Consider the following 15,267-nt stretch of genomic DNA (forward strand, 5'->3'; position numbering starts at 1 on the left):
GGAGAGAACGCCGAAGAGAAGGAACCGGCGGGACGTGCAATCCAAGTCGTCGAAATAGTCACTTGAAGTCTGAACACTGGAATTACCGGTAAATCCTATCTGTGTTGTACACTGCAATGATTGATTTTCGATTCTCGGGCTTCGACAGCTCGCTCACTTTCCTCACGTACTTTGACAGATGGTCCTCCGAGATTGTAGAGAGAGCGGAATTCAGCCTCGTGAGGCGGTGTTCAAGGAGCTCGAACGGGAGCCGGCCGGAGATAGCCCACTCCAGCCAGCGGTATAGATATCGAGTTTGCTGGTCGGCGAGGCGTATTTTGAATGGTTATGGCGGCGTGCGGCTTCCTGGGCCTCTTGCTCGTAATCGGTGTGATTGCGACGCAGGTGATTGAGTAGGTTCGTGTAGCCAATTCTCTTCTTGTAGGTTTTGACACATGTCGTTCAGGTATGCATGTTGTCTCCAGCTGCGGTGAAAAGCATGAAGCACATCTGGATACTCGTAAGCACCACTGTGGACCGAGAGGTTGGCTGAGAGCTTGAAGGTGGCTAGATGAGAGCTTGGAAGCGAATTTGAGAATGAGCTAAGTATTTAGAGACGTTAGGGAGCAAACACAACGAAAGATGGAGGGCTAAGGGGTGGTATTGTTGGTAGTGGAGCTTCTAGGCTGTAAATTCATATATAAATTGGTGCACTACAGTAATGAATTGAAGTTTTAAATGAATAGTTTAAATATATAATTCGAATTAATTTTAATGAGTAATATTTTTTCGGGACCCCTGACAGGAATAGACCCCTTTCGAGGCGACTGTTGGATGTGTGTAGTGGGATAGCTCTAGATAACCGACAGACACTCCAAGTTACATTTCGGAGAGCCAACGCTGTAGGATACAGGAAACGAATCATTGTAGCTAATGCATATCATTTTTATAAAGGTTTTCCTTGGGAAATGAATAATATTAATATAATCTCAAAGTAGTCAGAGAAACGCGGAGAACTCTCGAAACCCAGATCCCGCTTGTCATAGAGAAGCTCGTTCCTTGCCCCCAAAACCGTCGTGTAGACGGCCACAGCGGAGACCGTTTCCAGCGCCGTGATATTCAAGCTGGTCGTGACGAAGTAGCGCGCACCTTGACTCAATCCACCCGGGGCAAAAGACTCCCGAGTCAAAAACGGCTCCAAGCTGCCCGTTGCAAAGTAAGCCGGCGAAGCCGTCCCCAACTACCAGCTGCGTGACGAGAGGCCCGGGCAAACATGTTTGGACGATTAGGCTCATAAGAAAGAGGTTGTGGTGGAAACCCGGTGGGAAGACACCAGCTTCGTGACTTCTTAGCGGAGACGCTGCCCCTGCCCCCTCTAAGGAACAGGGATACGATTTGTTTGGTGTTGTGAGCTGCGTTAGCGCCGATGGGAGATCTGATAGGTACAGACGCAACGTCATTCTTGCTTCTGTTAGCCACGCTGGATGACACGGATGCCATTCTGCTGCTAAAAGAGTGCAAGAAATACGTGGAGCGACCTCTAGTCCCTGATGTCCACTTCAATTTCAATACATATCCGGATGCTAACGCTCTCATGGACTTTCGGTTTACGTGCGCGGAGCTTATGCAACTGGCTTCTGTCATAAACATACTTAACGTGTTCATCACTGACTCTGGCGATCGCCTCCTAGGCATCGAAGCATTGGCAATGCTGTGCTACCGTATCTCATATCCTGGTAAGCTGTTACGAATTCGAAGGCAGTTCGGACCCAGTCTGCAGTCGTATCATTACTGACACCTGTAAGTGCATAACTCTATTGTGAACCATGTGCATCTTTACAGGTTGAACTACTTGTAAGCTTGATATTCTAGACTGCTTCTTGGACAATGAATGGAAGGACACTTTGTTTTTCCATGACCTACTGAACGCTGAGCGGCGCCAGCTCTATGTGGATGCCGTCTTTACTAAAACCGACGATCTGGTTGACAAAATCTCGATGGTCATCGATGGGACGAAATGGTTTATCTGTCGCCCGGGCAAGCGTACTCATCGCACTGCAAGGTGCGCATGATGCCATCCCTGTCGGTGAAAGGGAAAACCCCCAAAAGGTTTGCTACAACGACCATAAGCAGCGACATTGTCTAAACTATTAAGGCGTCAGCACACCGGATGGTAAAGCAATTACTGGGTTGTGCACCGAAAATATTATTTGATGGATATTAATCATAATGATGATTGTGTTTGCTACCGGTTTGTGCATTCCGTTCTATCGCCTAATTGAAGGACGTCTCCACGACTCCACCATGCTTCGTGAGAGATTGCTTCTACCCCACCTTGCTGGCAACGAATTGGTGAAAGATCTAGGCGTCATCATTTACGGCGATCCGGTATACGGTATAAGCGAGTTATTGTGCAGCCCCTCTCGAAATGCGTACGTGACTAGCGCTGAAAAACGCTTCAATGTTGTGATGAGCAAGTCGCGTGTATCGATGGAGTGGTTCTTTGGTGTGGTAAAGAACAAATGGGCGTTTCTCGACTGGAATAAGAAGCACCAAATCTTGCTTACTCCCGTAGCCTCGAATGGTTCGGACAGCTGCGCTACTTACAAACGCAATGACATGCATTCTCGGGAAATCAAATTAGCAAGTTTTTTTTTCTAGCTGCCTACCACCAACGCTAGAAGAGTACTTCCGCAAACCCTGCCAAGTTCGCTTACCACAAGCAGAACCTAGTCGGACTTACTGTCAAAGCGCTCCAGCAAACGTTCAATCAATTTGGATTGGACTTCGCGCTCTTTTTGGCGTTCTTTTCGCTCCAATCTGCGTTCATCTCTCTCGCTCGCGTTCGATTCGGTCTCTTTCTCGCTCCTCTCTTTCAAAGTCAAGACGAAGTTTCTGATTCAAGTGCTGCTCTTCCAGAAAATCTGGAAATACTTTTGATCGCTCTTTTCTCGATTCCTCAAGAATCATGACCCGCTCGTTTGTATCCTTTGCACGGTAGGAGGTTCGCCGATGAGAGTGTGAAGACCCTGCGCCGTCGCTCCCTTCGTCGACGTCGCCCGGACGGACTTGACGTTTTACCAAGTCGTATATGAGCGACAGCAGCTTGACGAACAGCTTCGCCTGATTGAGTTTTGGCTCGTTGTTCACCACGTTTTTCAGCAGCACCTTTTGCAACTCTGGCTTCGTAGTCGTCAACGTTAGACATGAGATCAGTCATGGCACGAATGAATGAAGTTTCTGGCTCGTCCGTCCCCGACTTGGTCGAAGACTTAGATTCCTATGCACGATGCTTATTAAGCAGGGTCTTAAATCGTGCTTTCGCGGCTACCCCTTTGATTGGCTTTAACAGAACGCAGATCTAACGCACTCACACACAACTTGTTGGGTTAAAGGAAACTTTCGGATTGGCAGCAGTGCGGCGATTCCGCACTGGGCTGCCTTTCTGACCATCACTCTGCTAGCTAGTTCCAAAAGACGATTTAAAGAGCTCATTCTGCTTCAACCTGGATGCGGTTTCCAAAACGCCCTCCTCCGAAGTGAATCGGTCACTGAGGAGGATGCTGCTTCGACAAACCGATCATGCCGCACAATGCCTCGAGTCTCTCGCCGGCCAGTGCTTTTTACATAATGTCGGAAGGGCTCACCTCAGTTTTGACCTTCCACAAATTCACGGTTCGTTTAGCTACTTGGTATCTGATGTAGTGCCATCGTAGCTCGATGTGTCGCGTTCTGCGACTGTAGGTCGGGCTCGTCGCCATGACGTAAGCGGCCTGGTTATCAATTCCCATGCGAAAATTGGTCTTCAAGTCTGGGGAAACTTGAACGTTGCGTAATCCTTGGCCTTCCATACAAGCCTCGCACGCAGCTACGTACTCCGCCTCTGCGGTAGATTGAGCAACAATGCTCTGGCGCCTCGACGCCCAAAATATCGCTCCACCAGCCATACAGTGGACAAAACCTGTTATGCTTTTGCGTGTATCGGGGTCTTTCCCCCAATCCGAGTCACAGTAGCCGTCGATAATTAGTTCCTTGTTTTGCTCTGCTGCTTTGGCACGGGTGTACACAATTTCTTGGGTTTTGGTTCCGGTTAGGTACCGTGGCACTCGCTTGGCAGCGCCAAGGTGCTGCTGCATAGGATTTTGAACGTAGCGACTGAGTTGTCTAACAGCAAAAAAGTTAGGTCTGGGCGAGTGCAGGTCGTCAGGTACATTAACGACCCCACCGGTTCACGATACGGAAAGTTCTAGCCGCTCTAAGCCACCTGCTTGCGCTGGTATGTGTCAGTGTCCTTCACGGTAAGACGATTAAAAAAGGCGTCTCCAACGGGATCCTACTGGGATGCGCACCATTGAAGTGAAAGCGCTCAGTAATCTCGTCACAAAACTTGGTTTGGTGTATTTTGATGGAGTTTTCACTCTGTTCCACCTGCACGCCCAAATAAGTGTTGAGTAGACCTTGGTCCTTCAAGCCATAGTCCTTGTCCAGCTTCTCAAACATATTCTTCTTAAATTCTTTACTCTTGGTCGCGCACAAGATGTCGTCGACATAGAGAACAACCATGGCAAACTCGCCATCTTTGTCGTAAAAGTAGAGACATGGCTCAGTCTCGCACTGCTTGAACCCATAGTTCATAAACCAACTAGTCACCTCTTAATTCCAATCTCTTCCGGACTGGCGTAGTCCGTACAGTGCCTTGTTGCTGATGTACATCATCCCGCCATCCTCGCACGGGTAGCGCTGGACTCCCTCCAAATACTGCTTTATTCCAAGCGCAGCATTGAGGTACGCTGTGTTTACGTCGCCCTGGTAGATCACTTGATTTAGAATGATGCATACCGCAGCAAACATTTTGAATGTCGCCATGCGTGCAACCGGTGAGAATGTGTCCGTGAAGTCAATTCCGAAACGTTGCTTATCTCTTCGGGCTACGACGCGTGCTTTGAAAGTCACACTGTATCCTAAATGATCGGTCTCAACGTCAACAACCCACATCGTCTTGATAGGATGCTGTCCTGCTGGCATCTCCGTTCTTGAAATCTGCAACAGCACGTCCTTGGACTTCAGTGAAGCCATCTCCTTGTCCATAGCCTCCTTCCAGAAACTTGCTTGCTTTGATCTCAGTGCCTCTCTGTAGTTTCGTGGTATCTTGATGTCACTTGCGCGTAGTCCACTTTTGCCACGGCGATCTACATGCAGTGCCTTCAAAGCTGAGTAAACCGCAAAGTCTTTGTATCGTTCAGGTTTGCGAGTATTTAAAACTTCGCGCAGTCCTGGTCGTCGTGCTGCTGTTGCACGCTTCCGGCCTTGCGCACGGCGAACTTCTTCATCTCTCGGATGCACCTTGCCCACTAGTAACTGCTGAGAAAACGCGAGAGCACCACCTCCGGGTCCTGGTGGATCATCCATTTCATCACTCATGCCTTCATAGTCGGCTTCTATTTCGTCACTCGGGTCGAACAAGCAGTCGTAGCCGTTGCATTCGCTCTCCTCGCTCTCAATTACTGGTGTTAGCCCCGACACATGACTAATGTCCAGTCCATCATCTTCCACAATGGTTGTATTTTCTCCCTCCTGCGTATCTTCAAACGCATCATCGTAGTCTGGAAGCGAGTTGTTCTTTAGGATGTCCTCCCATAATGTTCACCCAGTTTACTGCTCGGCGTGTTGCTCGATGGCTGGTCGTACTTGGGTAGTACAATGCTCTCCACAATATTGTCCCACAAAGCCTCTTGAGCAACATCAAGGCCGTCGCTTGTAGCCACACTCTCCATGTCTACATTACTATCAGCTCGCACGGAGTCTGCGTCACACTCGGCTTGTTGAGGCGCTTCATCACTATCACTTTCTGCATCATCGAAAGCACCATCCTGCACAAACTCATCGAAAGTCTGCATCCACTTGTTCACCTTCGACTTGAAGGCACTCCCATAGCGGTCCTTGTACTTGATGTTTTCATTTACCTTCACATCTGCAACGAAGCCTTTCTAATGCTCGGTAGGGAAGTACACTTGGCAGCCAACAGCATCTTCATAATAGGCGATCAAAAAACCCACTTTGCAGCTCGCACTTAGTTTCTTGCGCATTGCGGCCGGTGTATGACAGTACACCAGAGATCCAAACGAGCGGATGTGATGAAGATCTGGCTTCGTGCCGTACATCATCTCGTACGGGGTCGCCGTGCTCCCGTACAGAAGACTCGATTCTTTAGATAGACTGCAGTCTGTAGAGCATGCGTCCAAAACGACCTCGGAAACCCCGAGTCGTGCATCATAGTCTCGACCATGTTAATCTGTGTCTGATGTGCCCTCTCCACTAAATTCAACTGTGAAGATTTTGGACCAACCTTCGTGTGGACAATTCCTTTCTCAGCATACCAGCTCTCCATTGAGTTGTTGCAGAATTCCTTGCCCTTGTCCGTGAGAACTTGCTTCACGGGCCCAATGTTGGTATCGTTCTTGTCACGAGCTGCAGCATCCCACCGTCGAGTGATCACTGTATCAACACGACGTCCGTGTTGCCGCTCAGCCCAGGCAATGTATTGCTTCATGTATCCATTCACCTCGCCTTCAGTCTTCGACTTCAGCAGGTACGTTGTAATGAAACGAGAGAAACCATCCATTATGACTAACACTGCACTGTACTGTGTGCCGTTGTGAAGTCCAGGTATCAGTAAATCGGCAAACACTAAGTCGTTCACTTTTTCGATGTTCCGCTCCAACTGCTTCCAGAAGGTTTTGCGTCTCTGCTTGCCGAAATAGCAGTCAGTGCAATCCATCTTCCCACGCTTCTTCAGCATGATGCCCTTGGCCAATCCACGCTCGACCATAAGGCGAATGTACTCCGGGCATGTGTGCCCCAGACGCGCATGTCAGACGTCGATGTCCTCGACTCCATCCGGCACCGCAAAATTTGCCACTACCTGCTTCCTAACAGCTGTAGGCTTCTTGGTGACTTGAACGCTACCGATGTTGTGCGCGTCAAATGTCCACAGTCGATGTTCATGCTTTGCTCGAATTACCTCCGTGCTGTCCTTCGACATACCAAACAGCAGTGTCGTCTGATCCCACGACATTTTGAAGCCTTGCTCCAGTGCTTGCCCAGGTGAGAACAGGTTACAGCCAGCTTTCGGTACGTATAACACGTCTTTGACAAAGGCAAATATCATCTCTTCGTCTATCATGGTCGCGAGCAAAATCGTCCCAAAGCCTTCTGCTTGGGCGTCGACTCCGTCCGCGAAGCCCGACATTGTCGGGTTCCAGTCGCTGTCTTCCATATTATTCAGTACAGTAAAGTACTCCTTGCTCGTCACAATATGGGCGTTGGTCCCACTGTCGAAATACCAACAACTGGAATCGTAGTCCTTCGCCACTCGCTTCACTACTTCTCCCAACACCACGTCACGCTTGTTCATGCGTATATCCTCAGCGGTCGCATCCGCTGTAACTTGAGCCGCGGGCTTGACATCAGATCGTGCCATCTTTGCCTTTGCACTCTTCTTCTCCCTGATTTGTCCTCCAGGTCCGGACATTGATGCTTGTAGTGGCCCTTACCACCGCAGTTGAAGCACTCGACGTCTGCCTTTGCCGTTCTCTTCTTGTTTGCATCTCCCGTAGTCTTGTTCTGACTACTCTTCAGTCCGCTAGAAGTCTTGCCTTGCTTTTTCTTGCCTTGGTTATTGCCCAATGCACTTTTCTCCCAGTCCTTACTGCGAGTCTCAGCGGTGAGAATCAATTCTCGTACAAGAGCGGGTGTGTACTTGCTCATATTCGAGCTAAATAGCACTTTTCTACGGAGCTCGTTGTAGCAAACCTGTGATGGCAGGCTTCGCAGCAACATGTCGACCATCCGAAGGTCGCTCAATGATGATCCGAGCTCTGCGAGCTCGTTCCTAATGCGAAACATCCCATACAAATGCCCTCGCACGTCACCATTCGCGCGCAGGTGAGTCCTGTGCAGCTCGCCCTGCAGACGATACACCTTCTGCGCCTTGGTGGCGTCGTTGTTCTTCCCTTCATAGATCTTACACAGTTCCGCCCACATATCGGTCCCAGTCTCCTGGTCCATCAGCTGCTGAGCGAGCCTCGTTGTCAGCGAGCCCAAGATCAGCATCTGAATCTTCGCTTGCTTTTTCGCGTTCTCATCCTTCTGGTCTTGACTCCACGAAGCGTCTTCTGTCACGCTGCTTACAGCAATCTGCTCCAGCAGGCTCTTCTGGAACGCCACGACCATGGTCTTCTTGTAGAAAGGCCAATTCTCTCCCCCCCCAGTTTACTAGGTTGCCGGATGATTTGATGTGGAACTTCTTGTCCTTCTTTCTGCTGTGTCGGTCGTCTTCGGAGTCGCTTGAGGATGATATCTTCTTGCTTGAGTATCGTTTACTAACGTGTAGCGCTGTAGGTTGCTTGTATCTTGGGCTCATAACCCTAACACAATGCAGATCTAACGCACTCACACACAACTTGTTGGGTTAAAGGAAACTTTCGGACTGGCAGCAGTGCGGCGATTCCGCACTGGGCTGCCTTTCTGACCATCACTCTGCTAGCTAGTTCCAAAAGACGATTTAAAGAACTCATTCTGCTTTAACCTGGATGCGGTTTCCAACACGTCGACGTCGCCCGGACGGACTTGATGTTTACCAAGTCGTACATGAGCGACAGCAGCTTGACGCACAACCTATCCTGATTGAGTTTTGGCTCGTTGTTCACCACGTTTTTCAGCAGCACCTTTTGCAACTCTGGCTTTGTAGTCGTCAACGTTAGACATGAGATCAGTCATGGCACGAATGAATGAAGTTTCTGGCTCGTCCGTCCCCGACTTGGTCGAAGGCTTAGATTCCTATGCACGATGTTTAATAAGCAGGGTCTTAAATCGTGCATTCGCGGTTACCCCTTTGATTGGCTTCATCAGCAAGTTTGGGCTACTGTTGAGCTTGTATGCAACAGACTGCCATTATCTGCTCACTTCGCCTTGCTTGGCTGCGTACGGTGCGTCAACATTCATCTGTACCACAAGAAGATAGTCTTCATCAGGATCGAAGCGCCGTCGAAACTTCCACTGTATCAGTTGACTGATCACGGGTTGTGGGAGCCGGTCATTGGCCCTATTCATGTTCTGCATTCCAATCGTAGCAGACACACCTACTTTGTCGGTGTAGTTGCTGCTGAGATCATCATCATAACCAGAAGGCTGTTGATCGTCTTCTTCACGAGCGCTGGTGTCATTCTCAGAACCGCTCCTGGGCGTACCACCGAGCGGGGAGCTGCTGTTGCTGATAGAAGAACGACCCCCACGAATGCCCAGAGTGACTTGGGACTGGTTGAGATCCTAGACGGCCTAGGTGTCTGGCGGCGAGGAAGGGAAGCGAGCGCGTGCTGTTTTTCTGGCATTTCAGTATCTTTGAGTGTGCGGATCTTTAAGCAGCACGGAAGTCCTTTAATCGTCTATAACCAAAAGGCCATGCGAAGCGATAAAAACTTACAGTGAATCACCTAGCTGCGGTTCCAACAACCAACATATCTGTAGGATACAGTGGCGGTTTTCACAAGATATTGGATTGGGTTGTTGGATAGGATTTGACGATTACTAATCGGACCTTTAAATGGCCGTTTTGTGTGTATTTATACAACAACGAATAAACAATTCCCGCTTCGAAATGTGTCTAATGCACACAACTAAAAGTAAATCGACCGGATACTTTCATTCCAGCGTGCCGTCTAATGTGCTATATTGCACCCCGGGACAAGCAATGCGGGAAATGCCTGCACAGTAATAGACACTACTCATAAACCGTAGGTCTCAGCATTGTTCGTATTGCCTTAATTTTTGCGAAGCTTCTTGCTTGCAGGATACAGACCAAGCGCCCTTGTTAGTAATTAATGGACGTTGGGAGCCCTGAGTGTTCTCGCGTATACGGCTCTACATTCATCAACTAAAGTCGCCTTAGCTAAGAATACACTCTTTTAGCGCAGTGAAAGCTACTGTCGGCGGTTCAGCCACGTGTTTGATTGGAAATTTTTGACAAAAGATAAGTATTAGAATATCCCTTGCTTTAATAATACATTTTACTAAAGAATGCCTCAGATAGGACACCAACACGTCCTCAATACTATGGAACGAAACTAAACAAAGCGAATAACGGTCCGAAATAACTATGCCACCTTGCAAACCGATCGTTTTTGTTTGACATGCTACAACAAGTCTAAAAACTTATTCGCAGCGTCATCTCAAAAACGGGTGCACATACCTGCCTGAAAGGAAGGCAAACGGCATCCTCACCCTACTACATGTAAGAGATGAGGTGAAAGACCTCTATTTATTAAAAATCGAGGTATATAAAAAGAACAAATCGATCTAGACAGGGTAATAAATCGAGCTACGGCAGCCAAATCGACCGCTTAGGGCCGTTCTTAGCCAAAAAAATAACGGTGGATTATGCTTCCATGGCCCAATCATTTCACTTGGATCCATATGGCAGTGGACGCCGTATGGTCCGTTTGATCCACGTCCACTGTGTGAAATTAGGGTTGGTGGCCGTGGACGGAAGGTGGACGGGAGGAGAGACATACCTGACGGGATAGAACGACACATTGAGTTTATACAGCTCATTCCATCAAGTCTCCTGAAGCACTCAGTCCACATCAGCAACCAACGGTCCCCTGTCAATCTATTGCCATTGGACGTTGGCTCGATCGCGAAGACGAGTGATCGCTATGATCTCGCTGGGTGTGCGCATTTTGTTGCGATAGTGGAAGAGAACAAATGCAAAGCGATCAAAGTGATACATCGCAGTTATAAGCTGATATTAGATGTCAACCACCCCTCCTTCAACCTTAGCCACTAAGGCCATCCACCAGTTTTAAGTTTGTTCTTAGCCGAATCAAGCACAAAAAGTACCATCCACCTTAACTCTCATCCACTTGCAAGAAATCGGCTAAGAACGTCCCTAAGGATCGATCAGCCACCTAATCCACACCGATATACTGTAAATCAACCCTTTCTGCCGTTTTGAAATGGTAATTCGATCACAGATCAAACAATTTGTTTTAAAACAAATTGATGCCTGCCTCTTCCCATCTCAATTTTACGGGTGGTTTTATGCTCCGACCATGCTCGTTTAAAATGGATGAACATTCATTCCATCTGCAAAGCACAATTTCCCGCCACCTAACCTTGCAGCGTGTCCGTCCGTCTGTCAATAACTCCGTCCGTTTCCTTTCTTGCTGCCTTTTCCTGCCGTGGCGACACTCGACCTGGCTAATACAGTTTCGTCCCATCTAACCGACCGCTCCTATCTTTCTGACTCGACCTAGCTATGCCAAAATTACAAAAATAGCCAAAAAGCGGACACAATTAACTCGAGCCCTGATTGGGCATACCTGCCGACCTGCGACACTGACTGGATCTGTTGCACGATCAGACCGTCTCTCGCCCTCGCGATTGGACGTGATGTAAGCATTTCTACCGAGAACGAAACACATCGATTGGATACAAACACCAAAGCGAGTAGTGTTGACAGCTCGATATTCACATTTAGCTACGCAAAACCTGTCCTATGTGCATCTAAATCGGGCACGCTAACCACCGCGTTTTGTAGGGGCTTTGCAAACATTATTTTTTACTTATCTGGCACTCGCCACTGCCAGCATGCAAGAAGGCGCGCGGCTGCACGGTCATTGCGCTGTAACGTGTCTTCGGCTCCCCTGCACGCCGGGGTTGGTCGCCCAGCGCTGATTACGTCCAAAGTCCGGATGGCCGACGGAGTCTATTCGTGCTCCGCGCCGGTGTCTGCCTCTTAGACAGGAACACCTACTTTATTTCGTTTCAACTACTCAATCAATTGCAATCGTCCTACCTAATGCCCTACGACTCAGTCTGTTGACGCCGTTGCGCCCGAATGACCAGTTGTCCTGCTACTAGACACTCAAGCTCGGCGCACCCTCGAGGTACCGCTATATGCGCCGTTCACAGGGGAGACACAGCTCCTTTTGCCGCTTACTCACCAAACTCTGTTGCCGCGGTACACCAAGTCCGTCCGTTCGCTCGTCTGGTCCAACTCACGCTCGGATCACGGGCCAAGTCGCTCGCTGGCGTTCGTCTAATCCAACTCGCACTCGACGCACGGGTCGAGCTGCTTGCTGGCGTTCGTCTGGTCCAATGCGCGCTTGACTCACGGGTCAAGTCGCTCACTGGCGTTCGTTTCGTCTGGTCGGCTACCGGGCACTCGGTCCCCCGTCGCCGCAACTGTTTCTCGTTCCGCGCTCTTCACCACAGAATTCGTCCTCTGCTCTACGCCGCAGATTTCGCACTGTCTTCTCCGCACCAGATTCCGTCCTCTGTCTTCCGTTGGTCGTACACCATTGTGTCGGCCCAACAGATCCCGGGTCTGGCCCGCGGCACTTCAACCAGCTGTCGTCATTCTCTTCATTGTTCGTCCTACAGTGATCCGGCAGCTGCCTGCCTTCGCGCACGCCACTCCGTTCTTCGTGACTCTGTTGTCGTGCTGCACCCGCACGTGATCGCGTCTCCTTACACGACTTCCTCATCATCAGGGTCTTCCACGACCCTGTCGGCGTCGAGCAGCTTATCGTACTCCTCGGCCGACACCAATCGTCGCTCAACATTCCGCTTCGCATCTCGCTCGCCGTTGCTACCGCGGAGTTCGTACTCCAGGACGTATTGCCCAGCTCGATTCCGTCTTCGCCGTCATCGTAACTCCACCAACTGGCCACTCGCACCGAAGGTCTTCCTTTCTGTGCCCACTCCTCGGCTTCCCTTCTTCGAATCTCCTCCAGTCGCACCTGCATGCCGGCCTGCCGTCGCTGCAAATACAGGCGCTCCTGTCTCCTCATCATTGTCGACTGCACCTCCGTCTTCAACTTCATCGTAGACTTGTTCTTCATACAGCACTTCGTCGTCAATGTCCTGCGCCGCTTTCTCCAGCCCTGCTGTCGGATAATAATAACTCACCAGGAACGAAGAGTGCGCTATCATCGTCTCAGGCGTTCCCGTCTTATCTTCGCGTCGTAAGACAAAGTTCTCGTAGCCAGTGGGCTCCACTATCCGCATGGGGCCCTCCCACGCGATCGCCCACCGCGAATGTCCGCCGTTGCCGTACTTTTCGGCTGTAGTAGCGTGCCTGTCGTTCTTGTTCCTTCTGTCGTGCTTCCTCAGCGCACACATGACTTCTTCTCATCGCTTCCACCAGTCTCACATGATATGCCGTAAGGTCTCCGGACTCCGTAACCTCAGTCTCACTTGAGCAGCTCATTAGGTGCCCGTAGGCGCCTACCCATCATCAGCTCGTTCGGCGTCAGCCGCACCGTCCTGTGTGGTGCCGAGTTGTACGCATACACCGCAAACTTGACCCAGAGGTCCCAATCGTTCTGCTGCTCGCTAGACATGTAGGTAGCTACACAGTCCTTCCATGACCTGTGAAATTGTTCAACAAGCCCTATCATCTGTGGGCGGTAAGGCACAGGGTTTGTCTGCCTGGCCTGCAACATCATCACTAACGACTCGATCACTTTGCCCGCCAACTCAGGCGCTCCATCCGTCAGTAATTCACGAAATGGGCCAAATTTAAGGACCACCTCTTCCATCAGAAACGCCGCAATGTTCACCGCCTTATGCTCTGCCACACACTTCGCCACTGCGTATCGGGTAACGTACTCAAGTGCGGCAATCACATACTGACTTCCGCCTCCAGCCACCGGAAATGGCCCAGCCACATCCAAGGCCCATCGATCACCATAGTCACCTCCTCGTAAACTCCGCAAGGGAGGAATGACCTCGCGCGGTCGCACTTTCCTGCTCCCACACTCGGGACACCCCCTCACAAACTTGTTAGCTTCTCGCTGAAGCCCAGGCCACCAGTACCTCTGCGCCACGCTGCCGTCCGGCTGCTTGTTCACTCCCGCCGTGCTCGCTGTCGCTGCTTCTGCCTCCAGTCGTCGCCGTGCTGCTCGTGTCAATGGCCGGTCCTCGGGCCACTCCACCGTCGTCGCTACTGCCTGGTCGCCACCGTTGTCGATACGCGTCGCTCTCGTCGCCGTCTCAGCCATTGGCGGTTCGTCGTCTTCTGTCTTCGCCTCCTCATTCGTCGTTGTCGTCTGTGAGGTCGCAACCAGCGTGCGTCTGATCGGCTGTCCCCGTCCAGTCACCGTCTTCACTGCTGCTGGTGCGCGAGAGAGAGCGTCTGCTACCACGTTTGTGGACCCGGGGCGATACTCAATTTCGAACTCATACTCCTGCAGCGTTAACGACCACCTGTGCAACCTGCCCGCGAGGTTGGGTCGCGTCATCAACCATTTCAGTGCCGAGTGGTCTGTCACAATCGTGAATGCCCGGCCGTACACGTACGGTCGAAACAACTTGACAGCCCATACCACCGCCAAACACTCGAGCTCTGTGATGGAGTAGTTAGCCTCAGCATTACTGTTCACCTTACTTGCGTACGCGATTGGCTACCACCCACGGCCCTGGTCCTGTATAAGACACGCGCCCAGACCGACCGCACTGGCGTCTGTCACCACTCGAAATGGGAGAGTTAAGTCCGGATAGATTAGCAGCGGAGCTGTAGTCATCGCCGCTTTTACCCTCTCAAATGCAAACTCCTGCGCTTCAGTCCACTCCCAGTCAACGTCCTTCTTGAGTAGTCTCGTCATCGGAGCCATAATCGACCCGAACCCCTCGATAAATTTCCGGTAATAGCCCGCCAAATGCACAAACCTCTTCACTTCCACTGGGTCACGAGGTCGCGGAAACTCCGTCACCGCAATTACTAGTCGCTGCACCGGTCGCACGCCTTCGTCATTTAACTCATGTCCTAAGTACTCCATGGACTTCGCTGCAAAAACGCACTTCTTCAGCTTCAGGGTCAGGCCTGCGGACGACAACCGCTCCAAGACTGTCGCCAACTCCACAATGTGCCGCTCCGTACCGCCACGCGTAAACACCACGATGTCATCCAGATATACCAAGCAGGTTAACCACGTCAGCCCGCGTAGCACACCGTTCATCATCCGTTGAAAGGTGGACGGTGCATTCATCAGTCCAAAAGGCATTCTCACGAACCCGATAAAGCCCTTGCTTTGTAGTAAACGCCGTCTTGTCACGGTCTTCAGGCGCTACTCCGATTTGCCAGTATCCAGCTTTCAGATCCAGCGTCGTAAACAACTTGGCGCCTCCTAACGCCTCCAGTGTCTCGTCAATCCGTGGCAGCGGGTAGACGTCTCGCTTCGTAATCTTGTTCAATGCTCGGTAGTCCACACAGAAACGTACTTCTCC

The 15,267-nt window shown here is 50.6% G+C and overlaps 1 protein-coding gene across 1 annotated transcript; it reads left to right on the forward strand.

Moving 5' to 3' along the window:
• Positions 1-327: 327 nt before the first annotated feature.
• PITG_19660 (uncharacterized protein) lies at positions 328-2,051 on the forward strand (the record flags this gene model as incomplete). The annotated part of the gene is made up of 4 exons (XM_002896172.1): positions 328-392; positions 982-1,109; positions 1,455-1,715; positions 1,852-2,051. 4 exons carry the CDS (start codon positions 328-330, stop codon positions 2,049-2,051), a joined length of 654 nt encoding a protein of 217 aa, XP_002896218.1.
• Between the last annotated feature and the right edge of the window lie 13,216 nt (positions 2,052-15,267).

The sequence above is a fragment of the Phytophthora infestans genome, genomic scaffold (assembly GCF_000142945.1).
Source record: "Phytophthora infestans T30-4 supercont1.101 genomic scaffold, whole genome shotgun sequence".
NCBI classification, from domain to species: Eukaryota; Oomycota; class Peronosporomycetes; order Peronosporales; family Peronosporaceae; genus Phytophthora; species Phytophthora infestans.